Raw genomic sequence first — 16,197 nt, 5'->3', positions numbered from 1 at the left:
TAGTAATACTGTTCTAAACACTTTATATATTTATTTCTTTTTATGTGATTCTTGTAAAAACTTAAGTGTAGAGAAGAGGATAAAGAAGAAAATGAAAAATCAATTCTAATCCCCCATATCCCATTTAAGAAAGTATTGTTAGCTCTTTGGTATAGGCCTTTCCAGGCACAAGTATAAATAAATAGAATTGTCCCTTGGTATCCATAGGGGAGTGGTTCCAGGACCCCTGAAGATGCCAAAATTCAAGGATGCTTGAGTCTCATATATAAAGTGGCATAGTGTTTACCTGCACACATCCTGTATATTCTAACTCTTCTCTAGATTACTTAAAATACCTAATACACTGTAAATGCTATATAAATAGTTGTTATACTGTATTGTTTTTTAATTTGTATATTGTTGTATTTTTTGTTTGTTTGTTTTGTGACAGAGTCTCACTCTGTCGCTCAGGCTGGAGTGCAGTGGTGTGATCTCAGCTCACTGCAGCCTCTGCCTCCCAGGCTCAAGCGGTCCTCCCACCTCAGCCCCACTGAGTAGCTGGGACTACAGGTGCCACCACCACACTCAGCTATTTAAAAAAAAAAAAAATCATAGAGATGCATTCTCACTGTGTTGCCTAGGCTGGTCTCAAACTCCTGGGCTCCAGTGATCTGCTCACCTAGGCCTCCCAAAGTGCTGGGATTACAGGCATAAGCCATTGCCCCCAGCTTATTTTACTGTTTTTTGTTTTTGGTTTTTTTTTCCTGGACATTTTCTTTTTTTCTTTTTTTCTTTTTTTTTTTTTTGAGACGAAGTCTCACTCTCTCACTCTGTCACCCAGGCTGGAGTGCAGTGGCGAGGTCTCAGCTCACTGCAACCTCCACCTCCTGGGTTCAGGCGATTCTCCTGCTCCAGCCTCCCCAAGTAACTGGGATTACAGGTGCTCCCCACAGTGCCTGGCAATTTTTTTTTTTTTTGGTAATTTTAGTAGAGACTTGGTTTCACCATGTTGGCCAGGCTGGTCTTGAACTCCTGACCTCAAGTGATCTGCCCGCCTTAGCCTCCCAAACTGCTGGGATTACAGGCATGAGCCACCATGCCCGGCCTTCCTGAACATTTTCTGTTTGCAGTTAAATCCACAGATGCAGAACCTGTGGATACAGAGGACCGACTATGTTGTGTTTTTTTTTTTGTTTTTTTTTTGAGACGGAGTCTCGCTGTGTCGCCCAGGCTGGAGTGCAGTGGCGCGATCTCGGCTCACTGCAAGCTCCGCCTCCCGGGTTCACGCCATTCTCCGGCCTCAGCCTCCCGAGTAGCTGGGACTACAGGCGCCCGCCACCACGCCCGGCTAGTTTTTTGTATTTTTAGTAGAGACGGGGTTTCACCATGTTAGCCAGGATGGTCTCGATCTCCTGACCTCGTGATCCACCCGCCTCGGCCTCCCAAAGTGCTGGGATTACAGGCTTGAGCCACCGCGCCCGGCCGGTTGTGTTTTTATTAAAATGGAATCCTTCTATACACATAGTTTTATATCTTCCTCTTTACACTTAATAGTGTATCATGGAGTTTTATTCTGACAAGATTGGGAGCACTTTGTACAATTTTGTTTTTTCCATTTTTTTCTTCACATAATGTGCCACATGTAATCTCTTCATTTTGACCTCTTCATCTCCTCTTCACGTTCTCAGTCCCTTCCTTCCTGTTCCTCCCCTCCTTCCTCCCTGGATGGTGAGCTCCTCTGGGATGCTGAGGTGCCTTCTTCACTGGGAGTCCAGATCAGGGCTGGGGCCAGCCCCAAGAGATGCTGGCCAGGAGCCCTGTGATGGGGGCAGGGAGTGTGCTTCTGCTGCACAAGTCGCCTCTCCTTCCATGGAGCCCAGAAGGTCCCCTCCCCCTTGCGCAGCCCCCATCCCGGGCACCAGGGCTTCGTGGGGGCCTCATGGCGCCATGTCCACAGGTGCCCTTTCCCACCATGGTGGCTCTGCTGTGCATGTGGTTCGGGATCTCCCTGCCCCTCGTCTACTTGGGCTACTACTTCGGCTTCCGAAAGCAGCCATATGACAACCCTGTGCGCACCAACCAGATTCCCCGGCAGATCCCCGAGCAGCGGTGGTACATGAACCGATTTGTGGGGTGAGTCCTCCAGCAGAGGCAAGAGCAGGGGGGCATGGAAGAGGGTACCCACCCCCTACCAGAAGGGTGCAGCAACCAGAGTTCCTGCTGCTTCAGCCGGCTCTAATAGAGTTTATAAAAGCTTAGCTTCACTCTAAGATCAAGGTGACCAGGTTGTAGGCAGACCTGGTGTCGTCCTAGGAACCAGGACAAGGAAGGGGAAGGATGGAAGGGTATGGTGAGACAGGTTAAGACCATCACTTGGACCTCGGGCAAGTCATTCCACCTTTCTGCACCCCAGTTTCCCATCTATAAAATGAGAATAATGCCCACCCTGCCTACCTCTCAAGAGATTATAATAGTACAGAAATATGCCAGAAGAATTAGCACCACCACACTTGTGTAGGCACTCTCACTTCATGCCAGCTTGGGAGGGAGCTTGGGGCTTCCTGATGGCCTGGTCTCTAACAGTGTTAACCTCTTGTTCTGCGGCAGCATCCTCATGGCAGGAATCTTGCCCTTTGGCGCTATGTTCATCGAGCTCTTCTTCATCTTCAGTGTGAGTACTGGTGCCTTCCCAACCCCTCCACCACTGCTAGCCAGGTCTCTCCCACTCCACTTGGGTACTCTGCTGCCTGCTGCCTGAGAAATTTCACATGGGCCACTTCACCTCTCGGAGCCCCATTCTTCACCCTGAAATTGGATAACAGCCTTCCCTGTCAGGGCAGCGTTGAAAGTTAAATGAGGCTGGGCACAGTGGCTCACGCCTATAATTTCAGCACTTTGGAAGGCCGAGGCAGGTGGATCACAAGGTCAGGAGTTCGAGACCAGCCTGTCCAAGATGATGAAACCCGGTCTCTACTAAAAAATACAAAAATTAGCCGGGCATGGTGGCACGTGCCTGTAGTCCCAGCTACTCGGGAGGCTGAGGCAGGAGAATCGCTTGAACCCGGGAGGCGGAGGTTGCAGTGAGCCAAGATCGCACCACTGCACTCCAGCCTGGGCGACAGAGTGAGACTCCGTCTAAAAAAAAAAATGTTAAATGAGACATGCGGTGTGGGGGGCGGTGCCTGGTGTGTGGAAAGCAGGGCTTGGTAAATAGAAGCTGCCTCAGTAGTACTTTAGTCGTTCACCACCATGACCGATAGCATCATTGCACCTGCTTTCGTTTCTGGGTCCTTGCACGTCTTTACCTCTCTGTGTTACTCATAGTTCCTAGGAGGGTGGACAGAAGGATTCCTGCTTGTCAGGGTCATTGTGAAGTTGGAATAAGTCATTGTAAAAGTACTTGACTTCAGGAAATGCTGTTGTAGTGGTGATGATGACTCTTCCCAAAGAGTGCCAAGGTGAAAGTTGGTAGGAAGGCCTTTCAGAGCCATGTAAGTGTGGCTGACCCAGCTCGGGGCCCAGCCCAGATGGTACCTTGTACCAAGTCAGTACCGGACATGTATCTGCTATTCCAGAGTAGTGGCCCAGCCCCTCCCTGCTGAGACTACCTCACCCACACAGGTTTGCCTGGGAGAAGGGTCAGAGGAGGTGTTGGCTGCCCGTAGTGCCAAAGCCCATGCGTGCTCCCCAGGGAGGCCCCCTCTGTTTCATCTGTGGGGCTCTGGGCCAGTCACCAGCTTCTTTGATCCTTGACTTTCTTAGCTCTACCAGGCCAAGCTTTCGTAGACACACACATGTAGTAACTGCATATGAGGCATGTGGCACAAGGCCTAGCGCTTGGTAAGCTGCTCGAGTGGTGGTGGCTGCTCTATAATTTTGCTTTGGATAGGAATCATTATTTTCTACAAGCTGCTGAGTTCACGCTGGGGTCCACCCAGAGCAGGGTCAGTCAAGCCCCGGCCCCTCCCTAAGGACAGCGTGGCTCACCCCCTGCTCTGGGGAGGAGGGGCGAGAGCCACATGCCAGGCCCACAGGCCCTGATAGTGTCAGGATGATGTGTCCACTCCTGCCCTTGTGACAGGTTGGTGTGCCAGGGGAAGGGGTGCAGGGTAGGCAAGCCAGCTGAAGCCCCACTGTGTGTCCGCAGGCTATCTGGGAGAATCAGTTCTATTACCTCTTTGGCTTCCTGTTCCTTGTTTTCATCATCCTGGTGGTATCCTGTTCACAAATCAGCATCGTCATGGTGTACTTCCAGCTGTGTGCAGAGGTGAGGAGAGCAGGGCCAGGAGGTAGGGGAGGGAGAACTGGATCCAGCATTGAACGGGTTGGTGAGGCTCTGTGGAGAGGCTGGGTCCGGGCTCTTCATGTGGCCCTTGCTTCTGGTTCTGAGCTCTTGGGCCAGTACATTGCTGTGCCTCTCCCAGCCTCCATGTATTTAACTGTACCCTGGGGCTAATGAGATACCTTCCAGCTTAGTTGTGTGGGGTACTCACCACAGCTAGATGAAAGGACAGTAGATTTGCCAATGCCAGGTCCACTCCAGTAATAGTTTCTCCAACAGGCTGATGCACACTGGGTGGCCTGTCCTCCCTCTGGGGACTAGCCATTGGCAGAGTAGGTGAAGCCAGGGTTTGGGATGAACAGTCTGGGCTGGGACCCTGTCTCCTCCATGAGTAGCTCTGGGTCTTGGGCAGGTTGCTTAACTTTGTGCCATCCATTCCTCCTCCATATGATGGGGTGAGTGAGAGGACCTACCTTGGAGGCTGCTCTCAGGATTAAGTGAGTGGATTCATCTATAGCACTTAAAATGGTGCTGGCCAGCCAGACGCTGTAGCTCACGGCGGTAATCCCAGCACTTTGAGAGGCCGAGGTGGGTGGATCACAAGGTCAGAAGATCGAGACCATCCTCGCTAACACGGTGAAACCCCATCTCTACTAAAAATACAAAAAATTATCTGGGTGTGGTGGCATGTGCCTGTAGTCCCAGCTACTTGGGAGGCTGAGGCAGGAGAATCGCCTGAACCCAGGAGGTGGAGGTTGCAGTGAGCCAAGACCGCACGACTGCACTCCATCTTGGGCAACAGAGTGAGACTCCGTCTTAAAAAAAAAAAAAAAAAATAGGGCCTGCCACATGCTAAGCATTTGCTCGAGAAATGTTAATTACTTTTTTGTTGATTGTTTTTTTTAATGAGGTATAAACAGTAAAGTTCACCCTTCTTTGTCCACAATTCTGTGGTTTTTAGAAATGCATACAGTTGTGGAACCACCATCACAGTCAAACTATGAAACATGTCCATCACCCTATTTGTTACTGCTCTTACCAGAGTCTTCAGCCCCTCAAGCAACTGTGAAATTGGTAGGAAGGGGTTCTGCCCCAGGACAACACTGACCTTCCTCTGTTTCCTCCTCAGGATTACCGCTGGTGGTGGAGAAATTTCCTAGTCTCTGGGGGCTCTGCATTCTACGTCCTGGTTTATGCCATCTTTTATTTCGTTAACAAGGTACTGCCCTCCTTGAGGAGGTCCTCTTAGTCCTCGTAGGGTAGGAAGGTCAGGAGGAGGATTCTGGGAGAAAAACCCAAGTGCCTGAATCTTCCTTTTCCATCCAGAATGGAGAGGACCAAAGCCACCTAGAACTGTTCCTGCTCTAGAAGATGGATCTTAGTAGGAAAGAAAGAATCTGTATTCTGTATGTTTGGGAGACAAAGGCCATCAGGATACGTGACAATGTGAATAATACTTGTGAAACTTACGAAGTATAGCCATGGCCAAAGCAGGACTTGAAAGCAGTATGTCACCTGCAGGGCTCTTCACAGGAAATAAGAGGGACTAATAACACTTTGAGAGAAAGGAAAATATGAGAGTAACATGAAAGAAGAAAAGTAGAAAGGAGTTAATAAAGATAAAAGCACAAAATGCTGAAATAGCCTAAATAGTAGAACCCAAATTTAGGGCTGCAGGCGTCCTGGCTCTGCAGGTGTCCTCTTCTTCACACAAGTACTGTTCAATCCTGCAGAGTAAGGAGAGGATGGGAAAGTTCTTCGCAGGCATCTTGGAGCCCTCCTTGCTCTGTGACCCAACAGAGGTAAAGTGTGGCCCAATAATAAGAGGGAGCCAGGCTTACCTGACTAGGGCAACTCACAGAGCCCATTGTCCCCAGAGAGAGGCATGGGCAAGAATACAGATGTCCCCATGACATTTTTACTAGATTCATACATGATACACAAACCAGATGAGCCATTGAGAGGAATTTGGAGGAGCCCTGCTGGGCCCCTCACCTCCAGAACTAACACTCAAGACTTACTCTCACCTGCTGTACTTTGGGTCTCCAGAGCCCAGAAGCAAGCAGTCCTCTGCGGCAGCCAGGCGTATTTGCAGGTCAGTTGATCGAAGCTGGGAATGCCATTTCCCAAAAACAATCAAGTTGGAAAAGACTAGAAGGATCATTTAGTGTGGTGCTGCACCCCTGCCTCCAGTCTGGTGACTGTGCCCCTCTTCTCTAACAGTCTCAACAGATGATTCTCCAGCTCAGGGGTCAGCAAACTACAGCCCCCATGTTTCTGTAAATTTTTATTGGAACACGGCCATGGTCATTCATTAACATACCGTCCATGGCTGCTTTCACACTACAGTGGCAGAGTTGAGTAGTTGCGACAGGGACCATATGGCCTGCAGAAACTAAAATACAATCTGGCCCTTTAAGTAAAAGATTGCAGACCCCTGCTCGCCTACATCCAGCAACAGAGAAGACACTCCCTCCTAACACTCCCATTCTTTCTGGACAGCTCCTATCATTATCAAGGTCTTGATTCACACTGCAGTCTCCCTTGCTGTGACTTCCATCTTTAGACCTTAGTCTTAATTCTGGGATCATCTAGAACAAATCTAATCTCCCTCTTCTATAGCCCATATTAATCAGAACTCTCATAAGTGGCAAGTGACTAAAACTATTCAAAGTAGCTTAAGCAAAAAGAATGTATTTGCTGATATAACTGGAAAGACTAAGAAATTGGAGTTCTAGCCTCAACCATACTTAGATCCAGGGTCTCAAAAATATCAGGGCTCAATCCCAGCACTTTGGGAGGTCGAGGCAGGTGGATCACGAGGTCAGGAGATTGAGACCATCCTGGCCAACATGGTGAAACCCCGTCTCTACTGAAATACAAAAAATTAGCCAGGTGTGGTGGTTCACGCCTGTAGTCCCAGCTACTCAGGAGGCTGAGGCAGGGGAATCGCTTGAACCCTGGAGGCAAAGGTTGTAGAGCCAAGATCGTGCCACTGCACTCTAGCCTGGATGACAGAGCAAGACTCCATCTCAAAATAAAATAAAATAAAATAGAAATAAAAATACGCACACATACATACCAGGGCTCTGTGCCCACACCTTAGCCCTGTCTTTTTTTGACCTCAGTCTACAGGCAAGATCTTTTCACAAAGTAGAAAGATGGCCAGTGGCAGCCCTAGAGTCTACTCTTTCCAACTTTGCAGCCCTAGAGCTAAAAGACTATCTTTCCTCTACCATCATACGTCAGCCAGTGAATACTCTCGCTGCTCTGCTCGGGTGACATGCCCAGTGCTCACTGTTTTCCAGGTCCAATAGCATAACATATTCAGGCAGACTGTGCTAGGATTTTTTTTTTTTTGAGATGGAGACTCGCTGTGTTGCCAAGGCTAGAGTGCAGTGGTGCGATCTTGGCTCACTGCAGCCTCCACCTCCCAAGTTCAAGCAATTCTCCTGCCTCAGCCTCCTGAGTAGCTGGGGTTACAGGTGCACACCACCACACCTGGCTAATTTTGTATTTTTAGCAGAGACAGGGTTTCTCTATGTTGGCAAGGCTGGTCTCAAACTCTTGACCTCATGTGATCCGTCTGCCTCAGCCTCCCAAAGTGCTGGGATTACAGGCGTGAGCCACCGCAGCCGGCTTATTTTGTGCTAGGATTGATGGCCCCAACGGGACCAGGTATTTTGAGTGTGTTCCTCAAAACATCTGGAAGATGGAAGACAAGGAACACGGTTAGACAAAAACTAGAGATCACATCACAGCCTCTTGTTCTTCCTCCCTTCTGCTCCAGTCTTCTTGCTCTACTCAAAACATCTCTTCCTCCAGCCCTGGTGCCTTATGTATAAAATGAGGAACTTTCCGTCTCTGCCTCTTTGCCTCATCCCTTACCTCCTTTTACCACTGTTCTGCTCCTTGTCCCTCCCCCACTCCTCTCCCCACCTCCAGCCACAAGAATGCATACAAGAAGAGATGGAGGCTGGGTGTGCGTGGTTCACACCTATAATCCCAGCGCTTTCAGAGGCCAAGGTGGAAGGATTACTTAAGGCCAAGTGTCTGAGACCAGCCTGGGCAATAGAGCAAGACACTATCTCTAGAAAAAATAAAAATTAGCTGGGTGTGGTGGCACACACCTATAGTCTGAGCTACTTGGGAGGCTGATGCACGAGGATCCCTTGAGCCCAGGAGGGTGAGGCTGTAGTGAGCTGTGATCATGCCACTGTACTCTAGTCTGGGTAACAGAGGGAGATCCTGTCCCTTTAAAGCAAAGGGGTAGAGGGAGAGTTGCAGGGCTGAGCCTGAAAACATGGCCTTCACCCCATAGGCTTAGGAGAGGGCTTCAAATGGTGACCTATATTGTTTTCTTTGTTTCTTTACTGTTTTCTTCTGGGCTGCTGGCATTCCGTGACCATGTGTCTGCCTGTGAGTCCTGGGACAGGCCCTACTCAGGCCCTGGGCATATCTTGATACCAAGGTTCCACATTAGTTCCATTTGTAAATAACACAACACAGATCCCCAGCATCTCCGCCCAGCCTCTAAACTCTATCCCAGTTAAAAAGGAGTCCAAAATGCTCCAAGATCAAAATCTCTGTGAGATGCTAACAGAAGTGACAAGCATTCTGGGGAAGAGAGGAATGAATGAAGGCTGAGGCGGGCTGATGGGGCTCCTGGTCACCCATCAGCTGGGCATGCTGGACACCCCTCCCTTCCACTGCCGTACCCACTCTGACTGCTGCTCCAGCCATCCAGGAGTGTTGCCATACTGATCCAGGGACTGTGGGGGACCAGGAAGGGCACATCTATGGCCATTCCTCCTGTGGCATTCTGACCCTGGCCCCTGAGGCTGTGTGCATTAGGGCAATACACAGGCCTGGTCCAGATGAAGCAGAGCTGTGCCCAGGAGCCCTGCCTGCCCCTTGCCACCCACTGGAGCACACCCCTTCCCCTGGCCAGGCCTCAGTTTCCCCATGATATCAGTGAGGGTGGGGCCCCAGTTTGCCATGCAGCCTGGCACTAAGCACGCACCCTGTCTTCTTTCTGCTCGCGGCCGCAGCTAGACATCGTGGAGTTCATCCCCTCTCTCCTCTACTTTGGCTACACGGCCCTCATGGTCTTGTCCTTCTGGCTGCTCACGGGCACCATCGGCTTCTATGCAGCCTACATGTTTGTTCGCAAGATCTATGCTGCCGTGAAGATAGACTGATTGGAGTGGACCACGGCCAGGCCCGCTCCATCCTCGGACAGGAAGCCACCCTGCGTGGGGGACTGCAGGCACGCAAAATAAAATAACTCCTGCTCGTTTGGAATGTAACTCCTGGCACAGTGTTCCTGGATCCTGGGGCTGCATAGGGGGCGGGAGGGCCTGTAGATAATCTTGCATTTTTCTTCATCTTATTCCAGTTATGTGGGGGATCAGTTTTTTGTGGGTTGCTTTTTCTTCAGTGCTAAGAAAGTTCCCTCCAACAGGAACTCTCTGACCTGTTTATTCAGGTGTATTTCTGGTTTGGATTTTTTTTTTCTTCTTTGTTTTAACAAATGGATCCAGGATGGATAAATCCACCGAGATAAGGGTTTTGGTCACTGTCTCCACCTCAGTTCCTCAGGGCTGTTGGCCACCCTGCAACTAACTGGAAGAGAACATGCCAGAGCCTCAGTGAGGTTCCGAGCCTCCCCCTGCCCATCCTCACCACGGAGGCCACGACAAAGCACAGCTCCAGCCTGGACAGCACCCTCAGTGCCAGCCAACCTCTGCCAGACCTCTCTTTCCCTCTTCTCCCCAGCCTCCTCCAGGGCTGCCCAAGGCAGGGTTTCCAGCCAGGCCTCGGGGTCATCTTTTCACCAGGAGCAAACCCAAGTCTTAGTTGCTACAAGAAAATCCCCTGGAAGTACTGGGGGCCAGTTTCCCCAGACGGCAGGAACCACCCCTATTCAGAGCAGCTGGAGTTTGCTGGACCAACAAGGAGGAAGAGAAGAGACTTGCAGTGAACTGTTTTTGTGCCAAGAAACCCTGGACCTGGGGCCAAGTATTTCCCAAGCCAAGCATCCACTTGTCTGTGTCTGGGAAGGGATGGCCAAGGCCACTAGGGTCCTTACCCCTCAGGATCGCTCCCCGGCCCTCTCCCCAGGAGGTACCACTCTCCAAGGTGTGCTGGCAGTGGGCCAACTTCAGGCAGGACAGGGAGGCCCAGAGATCACAGATCCCCTCTTGAAGTGGCCGGGCATTCTCTCCCTGCCCTCTCTGGCCTCCAGGGTCATACTCACTTCTTTAGCCAGCCCCATCCCCTCCACCCGACACCTGAGTTCTTGTCTCCTCCTTTTGGGGACACCCAAAACACTGCTTGTGAGAAGGAAGATGGAAGGTAAGTTCTGTCGTTCTTTCCCCAATCCCCAGGAATGGACAAGAAGCCAACTTAGAAAGAAGGGGCTCACATGGCTGGCCTGGCTCCTCCATAGACCCCTGTTCTTAACCTCTGCCCACCTGTGCATGTCATCACAAACATTTGCTCTTAAGTTACAAGAGACCAAATCCACCCAGGGATTAGGGTTCAAGTAGCAGCTGCTAACCCTTGCAGCAGCCCTTGTGGGGCTCCCAACACAAGACAAAGCTCAGGATGCTGGTGATGCTAGGAAGACGCCCTCCCTCACTGCCCCACATTCTCCCGGTAGCCCTACCAGCCTCACCCATCAAACCAGTGAAGTTCTCAATCTTGCCTCACAGTGACTGCGGCACCAGGCGGCATCCACCAAGCATCAGGTTGGAGAAAAGGGAACCCAAGCAGTAGAGAGCGATATTGGAGTCTTTTGTTCATTCAAATCTTGGATTTTTTTTTCTTTTTCCCTAAGAGATTCTCTTTTTAGGGGGAATGGGAAATGGACACCTCATAAAGGGTTCAAAGATCATCAATTTTTCTGACTTTTTAAATCATCATCATTATTTTTAATTAAAAAAAATGCCTGTATGCCTTTTTTTGGTCCAATTGTAAATAAATATGCCATTGTCCTACTGTTTGGTCTTGAGTCTCATGCAGGGGTTGGAGGTCTGAGGTGAGACACCTTCCCCGAGTGGGTTTAGTTGCATAGTTTCCCCCGAAGCTCATTCTCATGTCAGACTCCTCCAGGGCTCAAGCCGCTGCTGTTCCCTGCCTGGTACAAGTCCATTGCCTAGCCCCTCCATACTAAATTGCAGTCGTTTGCTCTTCTGATCCCACAAGCGGGAAATGGCAATCAAGTGTGTTTTGGTAGCAGTGAGATCTGGTTTTGGATTCCCAGCTTCAGTGTTTTACTGTCAGCTTATCTCACTCTACAAAACCTAGTTCTTCAATTGCAAGCAATAGAAATGTCGGTCAAACTGGTTTTAGTCCAAAAATGAATTGATTAAGTCGTCAAGGATTTTGTTGATTTTGCTTCAGGTCTGACTGGATCCAGGGGCTCAAAGGATAGCCTTAGGGCTCTTTCGCCTTTTCCACTGTGCTCCTCTCCGGCCTCCCTCTGTCCTGTTATCCACAGTCTTCCTCCTGATGGGTGAGGCAGGGAGGGCAGGATGTCAATCACTCCAGGCTTACATGATCCACTTGGGTATGCCAGGGGGTTGGGGTAGGGGAAGATGTCCCTCCCCACTTCAGTTTATTCAATATAGAGAAGTGTCAGGAAACATTTCTGATTGGCCCAGCTTGGATTATTATTTGCATGTCTTGCACCAATCACTATATCCAGGGCGATGGAGTATGATCTGGGGCCACTTTTCCTGACGGTGTTGGATATAGCGAATTTCAGCCCCACCAGGATTACTTGGAATGGTTGATGAGGAAAACCATTTCCCATGGTAAGGGATGTGAAGCAGACCAAAACAGTGGCCTGTTACCTCCCACCCTCTCTAACCCTAAGCCTCAGTTCCTCATCTGCAATGGGAAGGTGCTTGTTACTATTTATGGAGTACTTCCTGTGTTCTGATGTTCCAAACACTTTCCATGAGTTAGCCCATTTAATCTTGGATATGTTACAAGATAACAACCTGCCTCTGAGGCAGGTTCTGTTATTAGCCCGGTTTTACAGAGGTGGTCGCAGAGGCACCCATGAGGGATGGAGTAGCGTTCACCTGGGACAGCCAGACTTCTGAATCTGTCCTTCCAACCTCTCTACTATAGCCGCCTTTGGAAAGGGCTGTGCGTGTGTGTAAAATTGTATGTGATGTAAAATGAACTGCACAGCTTGATAAGTTTTCATACATATACCCATGAAATTATCACAATCTCGATAGTGAGCATACTCAGGTTTCCTCATGCCCTTTTTTATAATCCTGCCCTCTAGCCTCTCACCATCATGCTTGTCCCCTCTAAACCTCATGTCGAAATTTCATCCCCAGTGTTGGAGGTGGAGCCTAATGGGAAGTGTTTGGGTCATGGGAGCAGATTCCTCATGAATAGATTAGTGCACTGGGGGAGGTGGGAGCAGAGGAGGTGAGTGTGTTCTCTCTTAGCTCCTAAGAAAGCTGGTTGTTAAAAAGAGCCTGGCACCTCCCTGCAGCCCCTACTTCTCCTCTCCCCTTGTTATCTCTGCACATGCCAGCCAGCTCTCCACCTTCCACCATGAGCAGAAGGAACTCACCAGAAGCAAATGCCCAATCTTGAACTTTCCAGCCATCAGAATCATGAGCCAGACTGGGCACAGTGGCTCATGTCTGTAAGCCCAACACTCTGGGAGGCTGAAACAGGAGGATCACTTGAGGCCAGGAGAAGTTCAGCCTGGGCCACAAAGCAAGACCTCATCTCTAAAAACAAATTTTAAAACATTTTTTAAAACTCATGAGCTGGCTGGGCGTGGTGGCTCATGCCTGTAATCCCAGCACTTTGGGAGGCTGAGGCGGGCAGATTACCTTAAGTCGGGAGTTAGAGACCAGCCTGGCCAACATGGTAAAACCCTGTCTCTACTAAAAATACAAAAATTAGCCGGGCATCGTGGCACACGCATGTAATCCTAGCGACTTGGGAGGCTGAACCCAGGAGACAGAGGTTGCAGTGAGCCGAGATTGTGCCACTGCACTCCAGCCTAGCCTACAGAGCAAGACTCTGTCTCAAAAACAAAAACAAAAACAAAAAAAACTCATGAGCCAAGTAAACGTTCTTTTTCTTTATAAATTACCCAGCCTCAGGTATTCCTTTATAGCAACACAAAACAGACTAAGACACCATCGCCAATAAGCCGCTGATCTGTCACTATGGATTAATTTGCATCTCCCAGAGCTTTATATAAGGAGAATCATACACAATATATTACGCTATATATATGTGTGTATATATGTGTGTATATATATTTTATCCGTTATATATATTTATTACGTATTTTATTTATATATATGTGTGTGTATATATATATTTTTTGAGACAGAGTCCCACTCTGTCGCCCACGCTGGAATACAGTGGCGCAATCTCAGCTCACTGCAAGCTCCGCCCTCCGGGTTCACACCATTCTCCTACCTCAGCCTCCCAAGTAGCTGGGACTACAGGCATCCGCCACCATGCCTGGCTAATTTTTGTATTTTTAGTAGAGACGGGGTTTCACCATGTTGGCCAGGCTGGTCTCAAACTCCCGACCTCAGGTGATCTGCCCACCTCGGCCTCCTAAAGTGCTGGGATTACAGGCGTGAGCCACCATGCTCAGCCTGTCTGACTTTTTCATTCAGCATACTTAGTGATTCATCCATGTTCTTATGTGTGACTATAGTCCATTTCTTTTTTATTCCATTGTACGGAATTTGTTTATCCACTCATCTGTTGATGGACATTTGGGTTGTTTCAATTTGGGCTATTACAAATAAAGTTGCTATGAGCAAGTGAAGCGTCAATAGCTGTATCATATGGTAGGTGTATGGTTTTGGACTTTTATTTTTTTTTTACTTTTAAAATGGTTTTATTTTATGTGCAAATAATGAACAGATGTTACACCCATACATTCTACTCTCCAAAAACAATTAGGAGCTTCTTAAAAGAAAACCACATAATAAATTTTTAAAGGCACTGGGATTCCTCTGTTTGTAGATCATTGCTAGGCTAGAAAAATAAAGTTTGTTCTACCAGGAATCACAAGTTAGAACTGATTCTTCTCCAAAGTGGAAATCCTAGAGTGTAATGTCATTCCAGGCAAAGATTATTCAGTTCTCATACCCAACATCCACAACTCCCTATCAGAAGGGTTAAACTAGGTTAAAACAATCCGGCATAATTAGGTGTCATCAAACAATGCCATTATGCTCTTCTAAGATGCAAATAAATCAAAACAGGAAGTACTTAAAATAATACTTGATGCTGTCATACAAATTGTTAGTTCCTTGCTGTATCTCCCCTTCTATAACATTAATAAAGGGAATATCTTACTTCAAAGAATATTTTATTTTATACATCGCTAGCCATGAATTTTTGCCATTAGTTTTTACACAAATGCTGCCTAATGCCATTAGCCAAACGGCATAACCATTTTACGTCCACCATTCACTTCTATAGTTATAAGTAGAATTTTCATGATTTACATATGTACATCTATCAGTGAGGATTTAACACTGAGATACAATCTAACATCTGTAATATCTGATGTTTTAAAGTAGATAGCAATGTAGGAAAGATATATTTTAATCACTTTTCATTTAAGCAACCTTATGTAAAAAAAAAAAAAAAAGTTTAGTAGTTCCAAGTCTCCAAAGGACATTTTCAAATGTATGTAAAGAAATGGTTACAGATTTGTAAGAAGCATCTTCCATGTCCACATCCTGTTGTAACCTCTGTACCATTTTCTCTTCCAACTCCTTCCCTTTGGCTGCAAGAGGGGCTCGGATAAGATGGATGTTTTGCTTGACTCCTTTGATATCCTGAACTTCCGTAGCTCTTTATTTTTCTTCAGTCTGTTCATTATAAATTTAGCTTGGCATTTCTGTTTGATCTCTTCAACTGTCTTCATTGCATCAATAGTTTTATTCCATAGCTCTCGCCGGTATTTGATAAGTTCATGTCTACGTTTTTCAAATTTAAATGAATTAAAATCTGAACACCTTGCAATCGTTGCAGACAGACATCATGCCGTGGCCAGGGTAGATGGGCCCCGAACCGAAATAACACTTCTCCATATGCATGTTGAACCCGCGTGGGTCCCCACCGACCAAATGCTAGGCTTCAGAGGAAGTCAGGTATATGTTTAACCTAAACTGCCATGCTCTTTTCTAAGGTGGGTGTATCGTTTTACCATCAGCAGTATACAAGAGTTCCAGTTCCTTTGTATCCTAATAACGCTTGGTATGGTTAATATTTTTAATTTTAGCCATTCTTGCAGGTATATAACATCTCGTGATTTAATTTCTATTTCCCTAATGACATGTTGCACATCTTTTCATGTGCTTATTTGTTATTGTTGGTGACAAATATATCTTCTTTGGTGAAGTAGATATTCAAATTTTTGTTCATTTATATTAGGTTTGGGGTTATTGTCAAGTTTTGAGAGTTATTTATGTATTCTGCAGACAAGACTTTTATCGGATAAATGCTTTGCAAAGATTTTTCTCTTAGTCTGTGTATGGCTTGCGTTTTCATTGAAATCTGTGTCTTTTGAAGAGCACAGGTTTTTTATTTTGATGAAGTCCAAATTGTAAACAATTCAATTAAACAGTTTAAGTAAATAATTTAATTTGTTCTTTTTGAATTTTTGGTTTGTTTGATTTTTGAAACAGGGGTTTCACTATGTTGCCCAGGCTGATGGTCTCAAACTCCTGGGCTCAAGCGATCCTCTGGCCTCAGCCTCCTGGGTAGCTGGGATTACAGACACATGTCACCATGCCCAGCTCCTTTTATGGATTTTGCTTTTTAGTGTTAGACATCTTTGCTTAACTCAAGGTCACAGTGAATTTCTCCTGGGTTTTCTTTTTTTCTTTTTTGTTGTGGAAGAGTCTTGCTCTGTT

At 47.5% G+C, this 16,197-nt stretch overlaps 1 protein-coding gene and 1 pseudogene across 3 annotated transcripts in view; one reads left to right on the top strand and one right to left on the bottom strand.

The window, feature by feature from the left end:
• Window positions 1–11,264, top strand: part of TM9SF4 (transmembrane 9 superfamily member 4) — a 57,143-nt gene extending 45,879 nt beyond the window's left edge. For 2 of the 3 annotated variants that reach the window (XM_025400308.1, XM_025400310.1), the window contains exons 14-18: window positions 1,937–2,112; window positions 2,587–2,650; window positions 4,127–4,246; window positions 5,391–5,480; window positions 9,313–11,264. In XM_025400308.1, coding sequence (XP_025256093.1) covers window positions 1,937–2,112; window positions 2,587–2,650; window positions 4,127–4,246; window positions 5,391–5,480; window positions 9,313–9,462 — 600 coding nt within the window. In that variant the 3' untranslated portion in view covers window positions 9,463–11,264. The remainder of the gene's footprint in view (window positions 1–1,936; window positions 2,113–2,586; window positions 2,651–4,126; window positions 4,247–5,390; window positions 5,481–9,312) is intronic. The other variant, XM_025400309.1, reaches the window with a different exon arrangement.
• Window positions 11,265–14,406: 3,142 nt separating this feature from the next.
• Window positions 14,407–15,791, bottom strand: LOC112632485 (annotated as a pseudogene).
• Window positions 15,792–16,197: the final 406 nt, after the last annotated feature.

This window comes from Theropithecus gelada, chromosome 10 (genome assembly GCF_003255815.1).
Source record: "Theropithecus gelada isolate Dixy chromosome 10, Tgel_1.0, whole genome shotgun sequence".
NCBI lineage: Eukaryota > Metazoa > Chordata > Mammalia > Primates > Cercopithecidae > Theropithecus > Theropithecus gelada.
The sequence above is the reverse complement of the archived record's forward strand: the minus strand, read 5'-3'. Positions and strand labels throughout refer to the sequence as shown.